Source organism: Podarcis erhardii (genome assembly GCF_964252035.2).
Source record: "Podarcis erhardii genome assembly, chromosome: 13".
Lineage (NCBI taxonomy): Eukaryota > Metazoa > Chordata > Lepidosauria > Squamata > Lacertidae > Podarcis > Podarcis erhardii.
The window spans coordinates 12,518,450-12,535,725 of record NC_138502.1 but is presented as its reverse complement, the minus strand read 5'-3'; the positions used below and the strand labels follow the sequence as shown (position 1 = coordinate 12,535,725).

Below are 17,276 nucleotides of genomic sequence, written 5' to 3'. Positions count from 1 at the left end.
CTGGTCTGAACAAAGACATTGGATTCTTATCTCATTATACATGACAAAGCCATTTTTCACCTTCTCACCCCTTGCTTTTTCCTGTAAGACTGATTGCAGTCGTTAAGAGTCGTCAACAGGCTCATCTCAGCTATCTGCCAATCACCCATTCCCACCACCCTTCTGAGTAATACCCCTCCTCACCTTCTCACTATATAGAAGGGTCTGGTGACTTCTGTTTCAGTGTATCTGAAGAAGTGTGCATGCACACGAAAGCTCATACCAAGAACTAACTTAGTTGGTCTTTAAGGTGCTACTGGAAGGAATTTTTTTTTGTTTTGACATGACATAAGGTAAAGGTAAAGGTACCCCTGCCCGTACGGGCCAGTCGTGTCTGACTCTAGGGTTGTGCGCCTATCTCACTTAAGAGGCCGAGGGCCAGTGCTGTCCAGAGACACTTCCGGGTCACGTGGCCAGTGTGACGAAGCTGCTCTGGCGTGCCAGCACCAGCGCAGCACACGGAAATGCCGTTTACCTTCCCGCTATAAAGTGGTACCTATTTATCTACTTGCACTTAGGGGTGCTTTCGAACTGCTAGGTGGGCAGGAGCTGGGACCGAAAGACGGGAGCTCACCCCGCCGTGGGGATTCGAACCGCCGACCATGCGATCGGCAAGCCCTAGGCGCTGAGGTTTTACCCACAGTGCCACCCGCGTCCCACAATACATGACATACTAACAAGCAAAACAATACCCACCCCATTTTAAAAGGCTATAGATTCTTTAACTAGCCAAAGGTTTGGGAGAAGAAGAGCATTTAATTTGGATCTCTTTGAAGCATGGATTTTCAGACCTGGGATTTAAGCCTTATGGAAAAACTAACTGCAGTACAAGGAGAACATCATACCGAGGGGGAAGGGATATTCATTTCTTATGAAATGGATTGATTTTATGGAATATGCACAATCCACTGAACATGCTTTCTGTCCACCAGGATCACATGGACTATTATGGAACGATTCATTTGTTTGACCACAACATTGGAAAATGGTAGATATTCTAAGTTCCGCTGATGCTATATTTTTGTTCCTGGAAGACTCTACACTCTGAGAAGGGGAGTGGGAGGCTTTTCTTGTGGTTGTGTCTCTGCTTATCATCTGAAAAAAAATTTTTTTTTTTTTATTTCCAATGTAGGAGGAGCGGTGCATAGTTTCTCATTAACCCATAGCCTCTTCTATCCTATTTAAGCAGCAAGTGTTCACACATTTCCTTCATTCTCCACCAAGAGAAGCAGCTGCCACCTACTACAAAACTTTCTGTCTGAATACCATGAATACCAGTAAGTCTTGGAGGGTTACTGGGAAGGAGCCAAGAGAAACTACTTTAGAATTTGGGGCATAAGGGAGGGAGTATTTTGGGGGACCTGTAGTCTAACTACCTCTTTATAATTATAAAGGATATAATCATAAACTCTAAGGTTTTTATTTCAGCAATAACAGTACAAGTTAAATGAAGTTCCTTTTAATAATCAAACAACCAGTCTACTAAAACAGACCATGTATTCTAGCAAAAAATCTTGAATCTAAAAATGGCATTAATGCATATTCAAGGAGAATCTCTCTCTGCACAGCTGAAGAAAAATCCCAGGGGCTGCTTCTTTGTGGACCTGTAGTCTAACTACTTGTTTATAATTATTGAGTGCCAATGAAATACCCTGTGTGATATTGAAGTGACATGGAGCCTTCCCCAGTGGCAGAGGAAGGGGGGCAGGCCCCCCGGGTGCCATCTCTGAGGAGGTGTGACAAGAAGGCACACCTCAGGGGTCTCTGCCACCCCCAGGCACGCACCACCATCGTGCTGCCACAGATGCATGCGGAGGATCCTGTGCTCACAGCTGCACTCTCCTCCGCTCAAGCGGTGCCATCGGCAAACCGACCAGTGGCGCATGCGCAGCACTGCTCAAGCGCCATACAGTGTACCCTAACCCTCCACCACCGCTGCAGCCATGAGTGAAGGATCCCACTGACTCCGCTGCAGCTGCAAGCAGAGGATCCCGCTGCCATGCATGGTACATAGCAGCGCACACGTGGTACGTAGCAGCACGTGTGCATGCGCCAACGAGAGGTTGACATTAAAAATGACATTAATGCATATTCAAGCAGAATCTCTCTCTGCACAGCTGAAGCAAAATCCCAGGGGGTTTCTTTTCTTTTTTTTTATAAATTTTTATTGAAATTTTTCCATAAAAAAACAATAAACCAATCCATTTATATATCACATATTTCGCCTTGTTTGGACCTCCCTCAACTTCTCTGACAATCTTTCGTAGTTCAAATCCTCTCCTCACATTCCTTCATTAAATATTGCCATTAAATGTTATATTTCTATCCTTGCTTGCCTTTGGCAATACTCCTTCTATTTTCACAAAGCTTCTTTGAAACACGCTAGCGTTGTGCTATCCTCACATATATTTTTCAAATACTCTGTAAATTTCCCCCAGTCCTCAATGAATTTCTGGTCTTTTTGGTATCTAATTTTCCCTGTTAATTTGTCTAACTCTGCGTAGTCTGTTAGTTTTAACCTCCATTCCTCCAAAGTCGGAACCTCTTCTTGTTTCCACCTCTGGGCCAACAATATCCTTGCTGCGACGATAGCATATTGAAACAGTTTACAGTCTCTCCTACTTATATCCGTTCTTGTTATTCCCAGCAGGAAGAGTTCTGGTTTCTTAACAAAGCTATATTTTAGCATTTTCTTTAATTCATTGTGTATCATCTCCCAGAACCCCCTTACTTTTTTACAATCCCACCACATGTGCATAAATGTACCTTCCTTCTCCTTACACCTCCAACATTTATTACAGGTTTTGTACATTTTTGCTAGTTTTGCTGGTGTCATATACCACCTGTAAACCATCTTCATTACGTTTTCTTTTAATGTGACACATGCCGTAAATTTCAAGTTCTCATTCCATATTTTCTGCCAATCATCGAGGTCTGTGTTGTATCCTAAATCTTTGGCCCATTGAATCATAACTACTTTCACCTCCTCATCTATTGTGTGCCATTCTAACAAAATTTTATACATTTTAGAAATTGTTTTGGAGTCGTTATTCACTATCTCTGTTTGGTATCTCGAATCTTTTTCTTTATACCCCTTTTCTTTCACATCCTTTTTAAACATTTCATTTATTTGGTGGTAATGCAGCCAATCAAAGACATATTCTTTAACTTGTTCGTATGGTTTTAATCTCCACTTTCCTCCTTCTTTCTCCACCAAATCTCCATAGGTAATCCAATCGCTTCTCATATTTTCTTTTTTGACCCCCATGACCTCTAACGGGGATAGCCAATGTGGCACCCCCCCTTCCAATATATTTTTGTATCTGTCCCAAACTTCCCATAACGATTTCCGGAAGATGTGGTTTTCAAAAGTTTTATATCCCTTCTTCTTTTCTTTCCAAAGATACGCGTGCCACCCAAATCTGTTGTCGAATCCTTCCAGGTCTAGGAGTTTTGTATTTTTAAGTTTGATCCATTCTTTTAACCAGCAAAGACACGATGCTTCGTAGTATAACTTCAGATCTGGCAGGGCAAAGCCTCCCCTTTCCTTTGCATCTGTTAGTAATTTATACTTAATTCTCGGCTTTTTGCCCTGCCATATGTATCTGGAAATCGTCCTTTGCCATTCCTTAAAAATCGCCACTCCTTTTAATATTGGTAACATCTGGAATAAAAACAACATCTTTGGTAGCACTAACATCTTAATCATTGAGATTCTACCCCAGAAGGATAGTTTTAATCTATTCCATACTTCCAGATCCTTCTTAATTCCATTCCACACCGGGATATAATTGTTTTGGAACAGATCAATATTTTTTGGAGTTAGCCATATTCCCAGATATTTGACCTTTTTGACAATTTCAATACCAATTTGTTGCTGCAGTGCCTCCATTGTTGCTTTTTCCATGTTTTTAACTATAATTTTAGTTTTTTTCCTGTTTATTATGAAACCTGCCACCGCTCCAAATGTTTCAATTTCCTTCAGTATCTCAGCTGCCGTCTCCAGCGGATCTTCTGTCATCAAGACTAGGTCGTCAGCAAAGGCTTTAACTTTGTATTGATTTTGGCCTACTGACACCCCCTTTATACTTTCCTTTTTCCTTATTGAGTCCAATAGCACCTCCAGGACCAGAATGAATAGTAGTGGTGACAATGGGCATCCCTGTCTGGTACCCTTAGAGATCTTTATTTCTTCTGTTATCACATTATTCACTATCAACTTCGCTTTTTGCTCCGTATATATTGCTTTAATTCCATTGAAGAAGTGACTTCCCATTTCTCTCTGTTCAATATTTTTCAACATGAAATCCCATGCGACATTGTCAAATGCTTTTTCAGCGTCCACGAACATCAGCATTGCTTGTTTCTCATTTCTTGCAGACAGATATTCTAAAATATTTATTACATTTCTCACATTGTCTCTCATCTGTCTGCTTGGGAGGAAACCCGCTTGGTCGTCGTGGATAATTCCTTGTAAAACCTTTTTTAATCTTTCTGCTATAATTCCTGTGAAAATTTTGTAGTCCGTATTTAATAATGAAATTGGTCTATAATTCTTTACTTGGGTTAAGTCCGCGTCTTCTTTTGGAATAAAAGTTATAAGTGCTTCCTTCCATGTCTCTGGAATTTCTTTCTCCTTCAATATGTTATTCATTACTTCTTTCAATGGTATCAACAGGGATATTCCCAATTCTTTGTAATATCTTGCTGTAAAGCCGTCTGGTCCTGGGGCCTTTCCATTTTTCAGTTTTTTTATCATCACTCTTATTTCCTCTATGTCTATCGGGGTGTTCAGCCTTTCTTGTGCTTCTGTCGGGATCTTTCGCACCTCTTTCTCTTTTAAGTATCTTTCTATTTTCCTCATATTATTCTTTTCTTTCTTTTTATATAATTGTCTGTAATATTCCAAGAATCCTTTCCTAATATCTTTGGGGTTAGTTATCTCCATTCCTCCCACTTCAATTTTATTTATTGTATTTTGCTCCTTCCTTTTCTTAGTCTGCCAGGCAAGCCATTTTCCTGACTTGTTTGCGAATTCGAAATTCTTTTGTCTCAGTTTTTTTATGTTCCATTCCACCTCCTTGTTAATCATCATTGCAAATTGAGTTTGTAAAACCTTGATACTTTGCTTAATTCTTTCATTGTTTGGTTTCCTGATTAGTTTTTGTTCGTTTTCCATAATTTGTTTTAAAATTTCTTTCTTTTCCTTCTCTCGATTTTTCTTCTTGATCGAATTCTGCTGTATAAAGAAGCCTCTCATCACCGCCTTGCTTGCGTCCCACACGGTATTCATCCTCGTTCCTTTGTTGCAATTGTCTTCAAAATATTCTTTCAGTTTCTTCTGTGCGTCTTGCACAATTTTTCGGTCATCCAATAAATAATCATTCAGTTTCCATCTGAAAGTTTTTTCTTCAAATCCTTTGATTTCTAGTTTAATAGGACTATGATCTGAGATAACTCTCGGTTGAATTTCTACTTGGAGGATTCTTGGCGTTAATTCATTTGATATCCAAATTTGATCGATTCTAGACATTGACTGGTTTGGTTCCGAATAAAAAGTAAACTGTTTCTCCATTGGGTGTCGTAGCCTCCAGATGTCTATTAAATTGCAGTTTTTGACCATTTCAAAGAAAGTTTTAGGTAGTTTTCCTTCTTTTGATCCATTATTTCTCAATCTGTCCATCTCTGCTGATACCACTCCGTTCATATCTCCCATCACAATTATCTTCTGGTCTGCGTATTCCAACAGTTTTTCTTCCAAATTCTTGTAAAAATCAGTTTTATTTCCATTAGGTGCGTAGATCCCGACAATCACTATTTTCTCGCCTTGCCAATTAATTTGAATTGCAATAACTCTTCCTTCCTCATCTTTGAAAATTTGTTGGGCTTCAATTTTACTCCTTACATACAATATCACTCCCCTCTTCTTCTCCTTGTCTGATGATATAAATTCGTTTCCAAGTCTCTTGTTGATCAGAATTTTCCTGTGTCTCTTTGCTACATGCGTCTCCTGCAAACAAATTATGTCTAAATTTTTCTTCTTTAAGAGTTGTTCCACCTTATTGCGTTTCTTTTTTTCGTTCAGTCCATTCACATTCCAATTCCATATGTTTAAAGCCATATTTTTCAGATTAATTAATTTAAATAATATATTTTCCTAAGTTTTATAATCTTTCCTCCTCTTCTTCCTCCTCTTCCTCTTCCTCCCCTTCCTCATCCCGTTGTTCTCCATTCTTCACCTTCACAGCGGTACCTCCAGTTGCTCCTTTCATTTCTTCTTCTTCCTCTGCCGTTAATTCTCTGTACTTTCTTTGGAACTTGCCTATCTCCGCTGGGCTGCTCAGCCGGTGTCTTTTATTCTTGTAGGTAAAGGAGATCCCCTCCGGGAACTCCCATCTGAATTCTATGTTGTTCTTTTTGAGAATTTGTACCAGTGATTTGTAAGGGTCTCTCCGCTTCAACAGTTTGATTGGGATGTCTTTAAAAATAATTATGTAAAAACCGTCTATAGACAATCTTTTTTCCCTATTTTTTTGGAGAACCAAATTTCTCATGTCTCTGTCCTTAAATGTTATCAAGCAGTCTCCGGGGGTTTCAGGTGGTGCTCCTTTGTGGACCTGTAGCCTAACTACTACTTTATAATTATTGAGTGCCAATGAAATTCCCTGTGTGATATTGAAGTGACATGGAGCCTTCCCCAGTGGCGGAGGAAGGGGGCGGGCCCCCCGGGTGCCATCTCTGAGGAGGTGTGACAAGAAGGCACACCTCAGGGGGATCGCCCTGCCACCCCGGGCGCGCACCATCATTGTGCTGCCGCAGACACGTGTGGAGGATCCTCTGCTTGTGGCTGCACTCTCCTCCACCATCAGTACAGCACTCGAGCAGTGCCGTCGGCAAACCGACCAGTGGTGCATGTGCAGTGCCGCTCAAGCGCCATACAGTGTACCCTAACCCTCCACCACCGCTGCAGCCGCGAGCGAAGGATTCCACTGACTCCGCTGCACATACGGTGCACACTCATGCATGGTACATAGCAGCGCACACGTGGTACGTAGCGGCACGTGCGTATGTGCCGACGGGCAGTTTGCCCCGCTCCATGCCCTGGGTGCCTGTTCCCCTTCCTTTGCCACTGGCTTCCCAAAGGCTTTAGGGATTGGTATCTCTGGTCCCTCCAGCAACCAGAACTCCCTTCATTTACTCAGTCTCCTCTAAAGGTAATGAAACACCTGCCAGGATGAGATCATGATGTGATCCAGAGGCAGGATCCCCATTCCCACCAGATTCTGAACTCATATGCAACATCTTCGGTTTGGAAGGGGCCCATGGGTGTCTTTGAGAACGCAGATGGGACTGGAAGGGGCCTCTGGGTAGGGGAAGGATTCAGCAACAGAGAAGCCAGAACTTCCTGGAACATTTCTTTTGGAAATAGTTTATAAAGTATAACTTATATTAGATACATCCATCCCGACCTCCAGATCTCTTTCAGAATGCAATCCTATACAAACTGAGTGTTTCTTGAATAGCAAGGTGTACGGCTACATATAGTCACCAGGAGACAATGGCTATCTCAATGCTTTGTGAAAATTTATTTCATAAGGGAGTTTTTCATTGTGTGGAAATGTATCTTCTTTTGCCTATCACTGACTCTGCTGTCAGGCTATTTTAATAGGACCTCTTGAGCTCTAGAGTTATGGCACCAGAAGAGGGAGAGAGGAATAGCCACTTCTTTAGTGTCACGCATAATCTTATAAACTTCTATTATGCCCCTATTTTTATATTCCTGAATCAAAAACACCCAAATTGTGGAGTTTAGTGGCTGATCAGACTACCAGCCCTTCTTGTGCAGAGTGAGGAAGAGACCCAACAACACAGGATCTATACCTCACTCTAAGGTTTTTTATTTAAGCAATAACAGTACAAGTTAAATGAAGTTCCTTTTAATAATATAACAACCATTCTACTAAAACAAACAACGTATTCCAGCAGCTGCGTTTGAATTTAAAAATGACATTCATGCATATTCAAGAACACTTTCCTCTGCCGAACTGTAGCAAGATCCCAAGGTGTTCCAGGGACTCACCCAGTGCTCCTTTGGAGAATTGAAGACATGGTAGAGCCTGTTGTAGCTTTAAGAAATAGGATTTATACACATATTTAAACCTTCAGTCTGCATGGAGGGGGTGCAGATCTTACAGCATGGCAATCCCAAGCAGGGATGCTCAGCTAGTCTTAACAATCTGCACCTCCTGGACACGTTGGTGTTAGAAGGAACAAATCAGACGCCACAAGAAAATACGAGGGGGAATAAAGAATTGGGAAATCTCTTCTCTTCCCCCACAGCCCCCATAGATGTGTCCTTCCATCCTCTCCTAGCTCTGAAGCTCAACAGTCTGGCACTATAGTACTATTGCTGTAGTTGCTGTACTGAGGTTGAGGGTAGGCAAGTAAGTTTATCTGTCCCTTCCAGTGCTGTATGGGAGAACGGGTGGTCGGTTCATGCACAAGTTTATCTGCCCCTTCCAGTGCTGTATGGTGAAAGGGTGGTGTCAGTTTATGCACACAATGAGATAAGCAGCTTCAGATCTGAATTTTGCTCCTCTTTCCAAGATATTCTGAGCTATTAGGCAGTCTCTTCCCAGGACAGCTGAGATAGGAATTAATTAGAACAGCAGTTACCAGCATGGCACTCATGAGTCCCTGGGTGTCCTCGTATGGTGCCCACAAAAGGCCTCAGTAAATATCCCCTCAAAATCCACTGGCTCTGTACAAAGTGTGTAACAAATGTTGGAAATGTAAAGAAAAAGAGGGAACATTTTATCATATGTGGTGGGAGTGTAAAAAGGTGAAATGCTTCTGGGAAATCATATATAATGAATTGAAAAAAAAGTTGAAATATACATTTGTAAAGAAATCAGAGGCATTTCTGTTAGGCATGGTTGGAAGTGAAATAAATAGAAAAGAACGTAAGCTTTTTTTATATGCGGTAACAGCTGCAAGGACATTATTGGCCCAAAAATGGAAACAAGAAGAGATACCAATGATGGAAGAATGGAGAATGAAATTAATGGACTATGCAGAACTCGACAAATTAACAGGAAAGATCCAAAACCGACGGAACCATAGGTTCACCGAGGACTGGAGTAAATTTGTAGATTATTTGAAAAGTAGATGCGATGAAGAAATAACGTTTGTTGGTTTGCAAGAGGCTCTGTGAAGAATTAATATTAAAAATATTGTAAAAAGGGGAGTAGGGAGGAGGAAGGTTATCATTATAAGACAATATAAAATTAGGAAATGCGTAAAAAAGAATCAAAATGGAGGATTGTCAGAAGAGCTGAGGGAAGTCCAAAAAAGAATGTATGTGAAAAAAATGTGTGTTATGTTCTTACTGGACTACTGCAATGCGCTCTACGTGGGGCTACCTTTGAAGGTGACCCGGAAACTGCAATTAATCCAGAATGCGGCAGCTAGACTGGTGACTGGGAGTGGCCGCCGGGACCACATAACACCGGTTCTGAGAGATCTGCATTGGCTCCCAGTACGTTTCCGAGCACGATTCAAAGTGTTGGTGCTGACCTTTAAAGCCCTAAACGGCCTCGGTCCTGTATACCTGAAGGAGCGTCTCCACCCCCATCGTTCAGCCCGGACACTGAGATCCAGCGCCGAGGGCCTTCTGGCGGTTCCCTCATTGCGAGAAGTGAGGCTACAGGGAACCAGACAGAGGGCCTTCTCGGTAGTGGTGCCCGCCCTGTGGAACGCCCTCCCATCAGATGTCAAAGAGATAAAGAATTACCTGATGTTCAGAAGACATCTTAAGGCAGCCCTGTTCAGGGATGTTTTTAATATGTAATGCTGTATTGTTTTTAATACTGATTGGGAGCCGCCCAGAGTGGCTGGGGAAACTCAGCCAGATGGGCGGGGTATAAATAATAAATTATTATTATTATAATTATTATAATTTTGTATTGTAAAATTAATAAAATATTATTAAACAAAACAAAACAAAAAACAAAATGCACTGGCTCAGCCTCTCCTTTTAATGGGGCTTCAGTATTGAAGGCCCACTCTTTAATATGTTCTGAACAAGGGAGAGTTGCAAAGAGCTTCTCTTTGTGAACAAGCACAGCAGTGATGGATGTTGGTGTTTTAGCCACACTGAGCCTTCAAAAAAGCATTGATTTCCAGCAAAATCTGGATCTTTCATTTCCTAAACAGCCATTCCCTAAAATCACAAGGCAAACTACTTTTAAAACTGGCCAGCCTGTCAAACGCAATTTATATTCCTTAGAAGGGGTGGGTGGGTCTCCTATCAAATGGAGAGAGAACTAGATAGAGAAATATGTCTTGACAATGAGAAGGTGTTTGCTTCGTCTTTAAAGCACCTCACAATTAATTAGTAATCATTTACCTTTGGAATTATATTTGGCACTGGAAGGTATATTGTGTTAAAGCTTTGAGACAGTTTTCCAAGACGTCAGCAAATTCTGCTAATTATTTCATTTTCATAAATAATAAAATAAGTAAATAGAGTAAATAAATGATCAATTTGTGAAATCTTCTGATCTAACTGAATACATTGCTTTCTTTTCCTAGAATCAAGCACCATGCCAGAGATAGTCCCTAAGAACAAAGCCCCAGGGGTTGATTTCTGTGGGGTAGATGAATATTACTACATTGTCCGCTCAGACCTGGGCTGCTACATGAGGTCCACCAATTTCCATGAGGGCAAAGACCTTGAAGTGTTTAGCCTGCACAGTTCCTGCACGGGAGGAGATCACTACTTAGCCCATGAGGATGACCTATTCTACATCATCAAAGGAGACAACTATCGCCGTGTCAGCAACATGAATAAAGACTTAGGTGCTGTAGTATACAGCCTCCATCCCAACTGCCGCGGAGGGGACCATTACCTCTCAGCCTTTGGATCCTTCTATATCATTTTCCATAAAAGAGGGGTTTACCGTCGGATCAGTAATATGCATGAAGATACAGATGCAGTTGAATACACACTTCACCCAGCTTGCAAGGATGGTCTCTATTACTGGGGCATCAAGAATTACTATTACTTTGTAAAGCCCCATGATGAATGGGGGGTCCAGTACTATAGATGCACCAACTTCCACGAAAATGTGGATGCTGAAACATACTCCTTCCATAGTGATGTTGTGAACATGCTCCCTGGAGGAATGGCTATTACCCATGGCTCAGCTTATGGTAGATGGGAACCTATCAAGACCATCTCCAATGAGTCCAGCACTCCCATTGTATGGAATAAGAAGATCACCAAGAAAGTGGGATACAACAAGCAGAAGATGAGCAGTGTGGAGCACAACTGGAAGGTTTCCATGACTGCCTCATATCAGTCAGGTGCGCTCACTGAAGCCATTGCCAAGTATCAGTTCTCTCTCACTGCTGAGTATGGTGGGAAGAGGGTCAACACAGAGCAGGAAGACTGGAATGAAGCCACTGAGATCGAAGAAGCTATTAGTGTAACCGTGCAGCCCAATCAGAAGATGTACATATGGCAATACCAGCTGGGTTTGGGCAAGGAAGCGGTTTTGTTCTGCCGTGATATGAAATTTACGAGTGATTCTACTCCACCTACAGATATTCCTTTGCCACCTTCCAATAAGTGAAAAGAAAAGTGTTAGGCCAAAAGGCACCCTCTCTATTATAAAATATGATTGATTACTATTGATTACTATATTTAGAAAATATAGAGCTCTCCTGAGCTAAGGGGGAATTCGCTGAGCATAGCTGTCAACCTTTCCCTTATTCCGAATAGGATTCCTCGCAAGAAAAGGGAAACGTTGACAGCTATGTCGCTGAGTGGTATATAGAGATGCAAAAGCTAAAGACCAAGTGAGATTAATGATTATTAGACATATTATATACTCTCATATAGACATATACATATTGATAGGCTACATAGATATACTTGTCCAAGTTTATGCAAAACTCCTTAGGCTACAGCTAGAAAAGCATATCCCAGTTCAGGGGTCAGCAACCTTTTTCAGCCATGGGGTGGTCCACCGTCCCTCAGACCATGTGGTGGGCAGGGCTACATTGGGGGGTGGTGAACGAATTCCTATGCCCCAGAAATAACCCAGAGATGCATTTTAAATAAAAGGACACATTCTATCCTTGTAAAAACACGCTGATTCCCGGACCGCCCGCCGGCCGGATTGAGAAGGTGATTGGGCCAGATCCGGCCGCCAGGCCTTAGTTTGCCTACCCCTGTCCTAGTTTGTGCACAATGCAGGTGACCCAGGCTGAATGACTTCCGGATGAGCTACTATTTATAAGCTATAAATCCCTTTGCTAAATTTGTTCCTTCATTTTGCTTTGTATTTGCTGAACTCTGCAACCTGTCCCACTGTTGTTATACAAATCAAATAAATTAAGAATCAATAGTTTTAAAATGTGTTCCGTGCAATTTTCACACTTGTGTACAAAATGATTTTCAACATATATTTTCCAGAAGACACAAATACCTTCTTCCTTTTCCAGAAGATTTGAGGGTTGGCCTAGGACAGAGGAGGGTCCAGGGCCCTGATCCAGCACCCCCTCAGCAACTTTTTATGTCCCCTTCCCAACCCCTTCCCAACCCAAGATCCCACTAATTCGGCAGCAGCAAAACCAATCTAAAGATCAGACACAGTGTTCAGGTGGTCAGAGAGATTTATGCATGTGTCCTGTGTTCACAGGCATGAGAGTGTGAGGTGACCACAGCCACTTTGGGTCACTCACCAATGATATGCTGGTCGTGGGAGGCTGCAAAAGGTGAATGTGCTCTTATTGTTAAAAGCAATAGCTCTTTTAGCCCTGCCCCCTCACTGTCCTAGAGGCACAAGAAGGAACATTTCTCTTTACGCTGGTTGCTATTTGATTACTAGCCCTAATTCAAATGCTGGTTTTGTCTTATGTGGTTCAGAATCTCAGTACCTCAAGGAACTCCTCTTCCCATAAAGACCTACCTGAGCTCTGCAGTGATCCCTTCAAGCCCTTCTCTGTGCACCCCCTCCAACAGAGGTGCCGAGGGGGGCTGCAAGAGAAGAGGCCTTGCCAGTGGTAGCCCCTGGTTGTGTAGTGCTCTCCCTCATCAGGCTTGCCCACCATTGATGCTATTAGCTTTTGAATGCCAGGCAAATACATTTTTCTCCAGGCTCCAGATTCTTTGAATGGATGCAATCTTTATCCATTCCTTTTATTTATTTATTTTAAGAAATAATATCCCACTTTCCACATAATAGGTCTCAGGTTGTATTTAACAATGAAATGTACCATGTACACAATTTAAAACATCACTTTAACTTCCAAAATTTTAAACCTCAAGAATTTAACATATCTCTCTCAGAAAAGAAAAACAACCACCAGCAGTTAGCGACAGCGCAACAGCACTTTCTCAACCTCACTTTGGGCCAGCCCTCAATTAAATATAGTGTGACCACCTGAAGGTACACCAGTTACACAAATTTCTACAATTTACCTCAGATTATCTAGTGGGGGACATGTATGAGGTAAAAATGATTTAGAGTCTCAGGTAGGAGTTGCTCAAACAAACAAGAAAAGTTTTATTAAACAAAGGAAGTTTTTGACACAAAGTGGGTTGGGAAACGAGTTCTTTCAAGTAGAATTTAACTTATTTACTTTAACTATAAAATGTCTCAGGTTTAAACATAACACTTTAGGCACAAGCCTTCTTAAACTTCAGTTACTAAACATCAGTTAGTTCACTTCAGGTAGATAAATATTCAGGTTTCAAGAAGAGATGGCAAAATGTTCAATTCAGTTTCTGTCACTTAGATAATACAGTGACTGCTCCCACAACAACTGGGGGGGGGCGCCTTTTGTGTGGTCGTGCACAGCCCCCCCCATCCCAGTGCGTCTCCCGGTAGTAGGGGCTGGCTTCACCCTCCCCAGGCTGGATACCTGGAGGTCTCTGCCTACTTCAGCCAATCGCTGGAGGATCAGCCAGGTAGGGGGAGGGACGGCCCTGCCCACAGAACAGAAGGTGAATCTTACCTGCGAATCAGTGTCAGTTGGCTCCAGAACTTCTCCCACCCTGCCCTCCCTCAGTTAAACCTCCTTTTGCAGGTTAACCTCTTCTCTACAGGTACTCAGGCACTGTTGAAGGACCGGAAAGGAATTTTCCTGCATTGGCAGGTTTTGCCTTGGGCAGAATCCTTTAGTCTAGCTTCCTAAATGGGGGCCCGGTTTTTATTTCAGCAATAACAGTACAAGTTAAATGAAGTTCCTTTTAATAATCCAACAACCAGTCTACTAAAACAGACCATGTATTCCAGCAACAGACCTTGAATCTAAAAACGACATTAATGCATACTCAAGCAGAATCTCTCTCTGCACAGCTGAAGCAAAATCCCAGGGGGTTCCAGGTGGTGCTTCTTTGCGGACCTGTAGTCTAACTACTTCTTTATACACAGATAGGTAGCAGTGTTGGTCTGCCATAGTAAAAAAAAATAAAAAATCCTTCCAGTAGCACCTTAAAGACCAACTATTACTCAGAAGGGTGGTGGGAAAACCATGGAGACACCTGGTCTGAACAAAGACCTTGGATTCTTATCTCATTATACATGACAAAGCCATTTTTCACCTTCTCACCCCTTGCTTTTTCCTGTAAGACCTATTGCAGTCGTTAAGAGTCGTCAACAGGCTCATCACAGCTATCTGCCAATCACCCATTCCCACCACCCTTCTGAGTAATACCCCTCCCCACCTTCTCACTATATAGAAGGGTCTGGTGACTTCTGTTTCAGTGTATCTGAAGAAGTGTGCATGCACACGAAAGCTCATACCTAGAACTAACTTAGTTGGTCTTTAAGGTGCTACTGGAAGGAATTTTTTTTGTTTTGACTATGGCAGACCAACACGGCTACCTATCTGTAATTCAGATTTCTTAAAATTGTGTGTCTTAGCATTTATTTATTTTTGGTTCTTCATAGGTCATTGTGTGTGTGTGTGTGTGTGTGTGTGTGTGTGTGTGTGTGTGTTATTATTACCGGTATTTTAACCTTGTCTTTTAAGCCCACCCTGCCCCTTACAGGATATCACTTCTACAAAGGTGTTACTACAGATCCAATGAAAAGGGGGAGGAGTTGAATTGCAAGGACATTTTCTTACTTTTGAACCTCAAGACTGTGCTCCGGCATTGAGAAGATACATGCATAAAAATATCACAATTGTCTCAAGATATGCAACTGATACTTAATTAGTTTGTTTTGTATTATGTGTTATTACGTAGGAATGTTAAAATGTGTCCGACAGTGTGTTATTTCCACAAATGGGGGGGGGGTGCTATTTCGTGGCTATTTTTGTGTGTAATTGTTTTTATGTATAATGTCTTATTCCTTACACCCCAGTGGAGGATCCTCATACATTTTATGCCTTTTAACAGATCAGGCTATTATGTAGTCCAATGTTTAGAATTAGATAAATTTATAACCACATTTAGTTGTTTCACCTGGCACTCTGCCAACTTCCCTACCCATTTTAAAATGTGCTAAAACTCACTTTACCAAGGAGAAGCTTCAGGAAGGTGTATATGCTTTGGTTTAGCAGGAATGATCCCTTATAGAGTTAAATTGACTTATTTGGACAAGTGCCCCTTAAGAATGGTTTTGCTTTAACAGATTGGTTTGAAAGTTGAGAACCATGGGGCAAGATAAATTCAAATTGGACTCAGTTTGAATTGGGCAAGTGTATCCAGGCTGCAATTAGCTTTTTGGTCCTTAAAGTGCAAGTGAGCAACTTCCCATGACTGCAAGACCAGAGCCTATAATAATAAAATCCCATGGAATGGCCAAGGCAAAGATATTTCTCTCATGACGTATCCAAACCTGTGCCAGCTGTGGTGGGTGCCAGGCAACATGGTTAATATGAAAGCCCTAAGTGGATTCACCAGGGATTGCCACTACTGTGACACCATGCCGGTGGGAGACCACAGAAGAGCTGAGAACACCTGAGAACACAAAAACGGTGGGGGGGGGGCTGCATTTTTTTTTCAGTCAGTAGTGGACCTTCCTGCTAAATGTAAAGCATAGACCACTATTGAACAAAATACAACAGGTGTTCTTTTATGTGATATCCTATATCCAGCTATCTGCACTACTATATTTGCAAATGACCTTAAGAGGCATGGCTTGCAAGTCCCCTTCAGGTTTGCATAAACCCACACATCTGGTACGGTAGATACCAAGTTATTATTTAGCGCACATCTATATAACATGCGCGTACATTGTATTGGTCCGTGTTGCTCCCTCCTTCGCTGCCCTGATCAACCCACCTCCTTTTCCATTAGATCCTATTCCCACTCACAGGGCACCCCTACCTTCACCGAGATTTAGGGGTGCGGAGAAAAGATTTGCAAGTTCTTACAGAACTTTAATGCAAATCTATCTCCGAATGGGGGACTGTTACGGAAGGGGGGGGCATGTCTTCGTCACCTTCTTCACTACAATATATCCATTTATTCCCAATTGTCAATGTCAAAGGGAACTAAAATCTATAAAATCCATATCCATAATCCCTCAAGTAAGGTGTCAAGACCCTAATCCTGTCAAAATCACTCTGCCAAACCTTTCCTCCGGGCAATGCCAGGTGACAGACTATGCATAAACTCAGGAAGCGCTTATCTGCGCATATCTCCAGCTCTGCATATTCCCCCCCTCCCTCCTCCTTACGTTAATCCGGTGTAACCCAACCTCTCCTTAATGTATTCATGATGTAATCTGTGTAACCCAACCTTTCCTTAATGTATTCATGATGTAACTGGGATGTATTTTGCACTGTATTCTGGGACATGGAGGGAGTTTCAAAAGTTCATGTCACCCCTTTCTCGCTGTTCAATCTCGTCTTATAATAATAATAATAATTTATTATTTATACCCCGCCCATCTGGCTGAATTTCCCCAGCCACTCTGGGCGGCTCCCAATCAGTATTAAAAACAATACAGCATTACATATTAAAAACATCCCTGAACAGGGCTGCCTTAAGATGTCTTCTGAACGTCAGGTAATTCTTTATCTCTTTGACATCTGATGGGAGGGCGTTCCACAGGGCGGGCACCACTACCGAGAAGGCCCTCTGTCTGGTTCCCTGTAGCCTCACTTCTCGCAATGAGGGAACCGCCAGAAGGCCCTCGGCGCTGGATCTCAGTGTCCGGGCTGAACGATGGGGGTGGAGACGCTCCTTCAGGTATACAGGACCGAGGCCGTTT

General features: G+C 42.1%; 1 protein-coding gene across 1 annotated transcript; it reads left to right on the top strand.

Moving 5' to 3' along the window:
• Nucleotides 1-1,186: 1,186 nt before the first annotated feature.
• LOC309326358 (uncharacterized protein) lies at nt 1,187-11,675 on the top strand (the record flags this gene model as incomplete). Its single annotated transcript, XM_081834985.1, has 2 exons — nt 1,187-1,316; nt 10,633-11,675. The coding sequence occupies exons 1-2, from the start codon at nt 1,307-1,309 to the stop codon at nt 11,673-11,675; spliced, it is 1,053 nt and encodes a 350-aa protein (XP_081691111.1). The 5' UTR covers nt 1,187-1,306.
• Nucleotides 11,676-17,276: the final 5,601 nt, after the last annotated feature.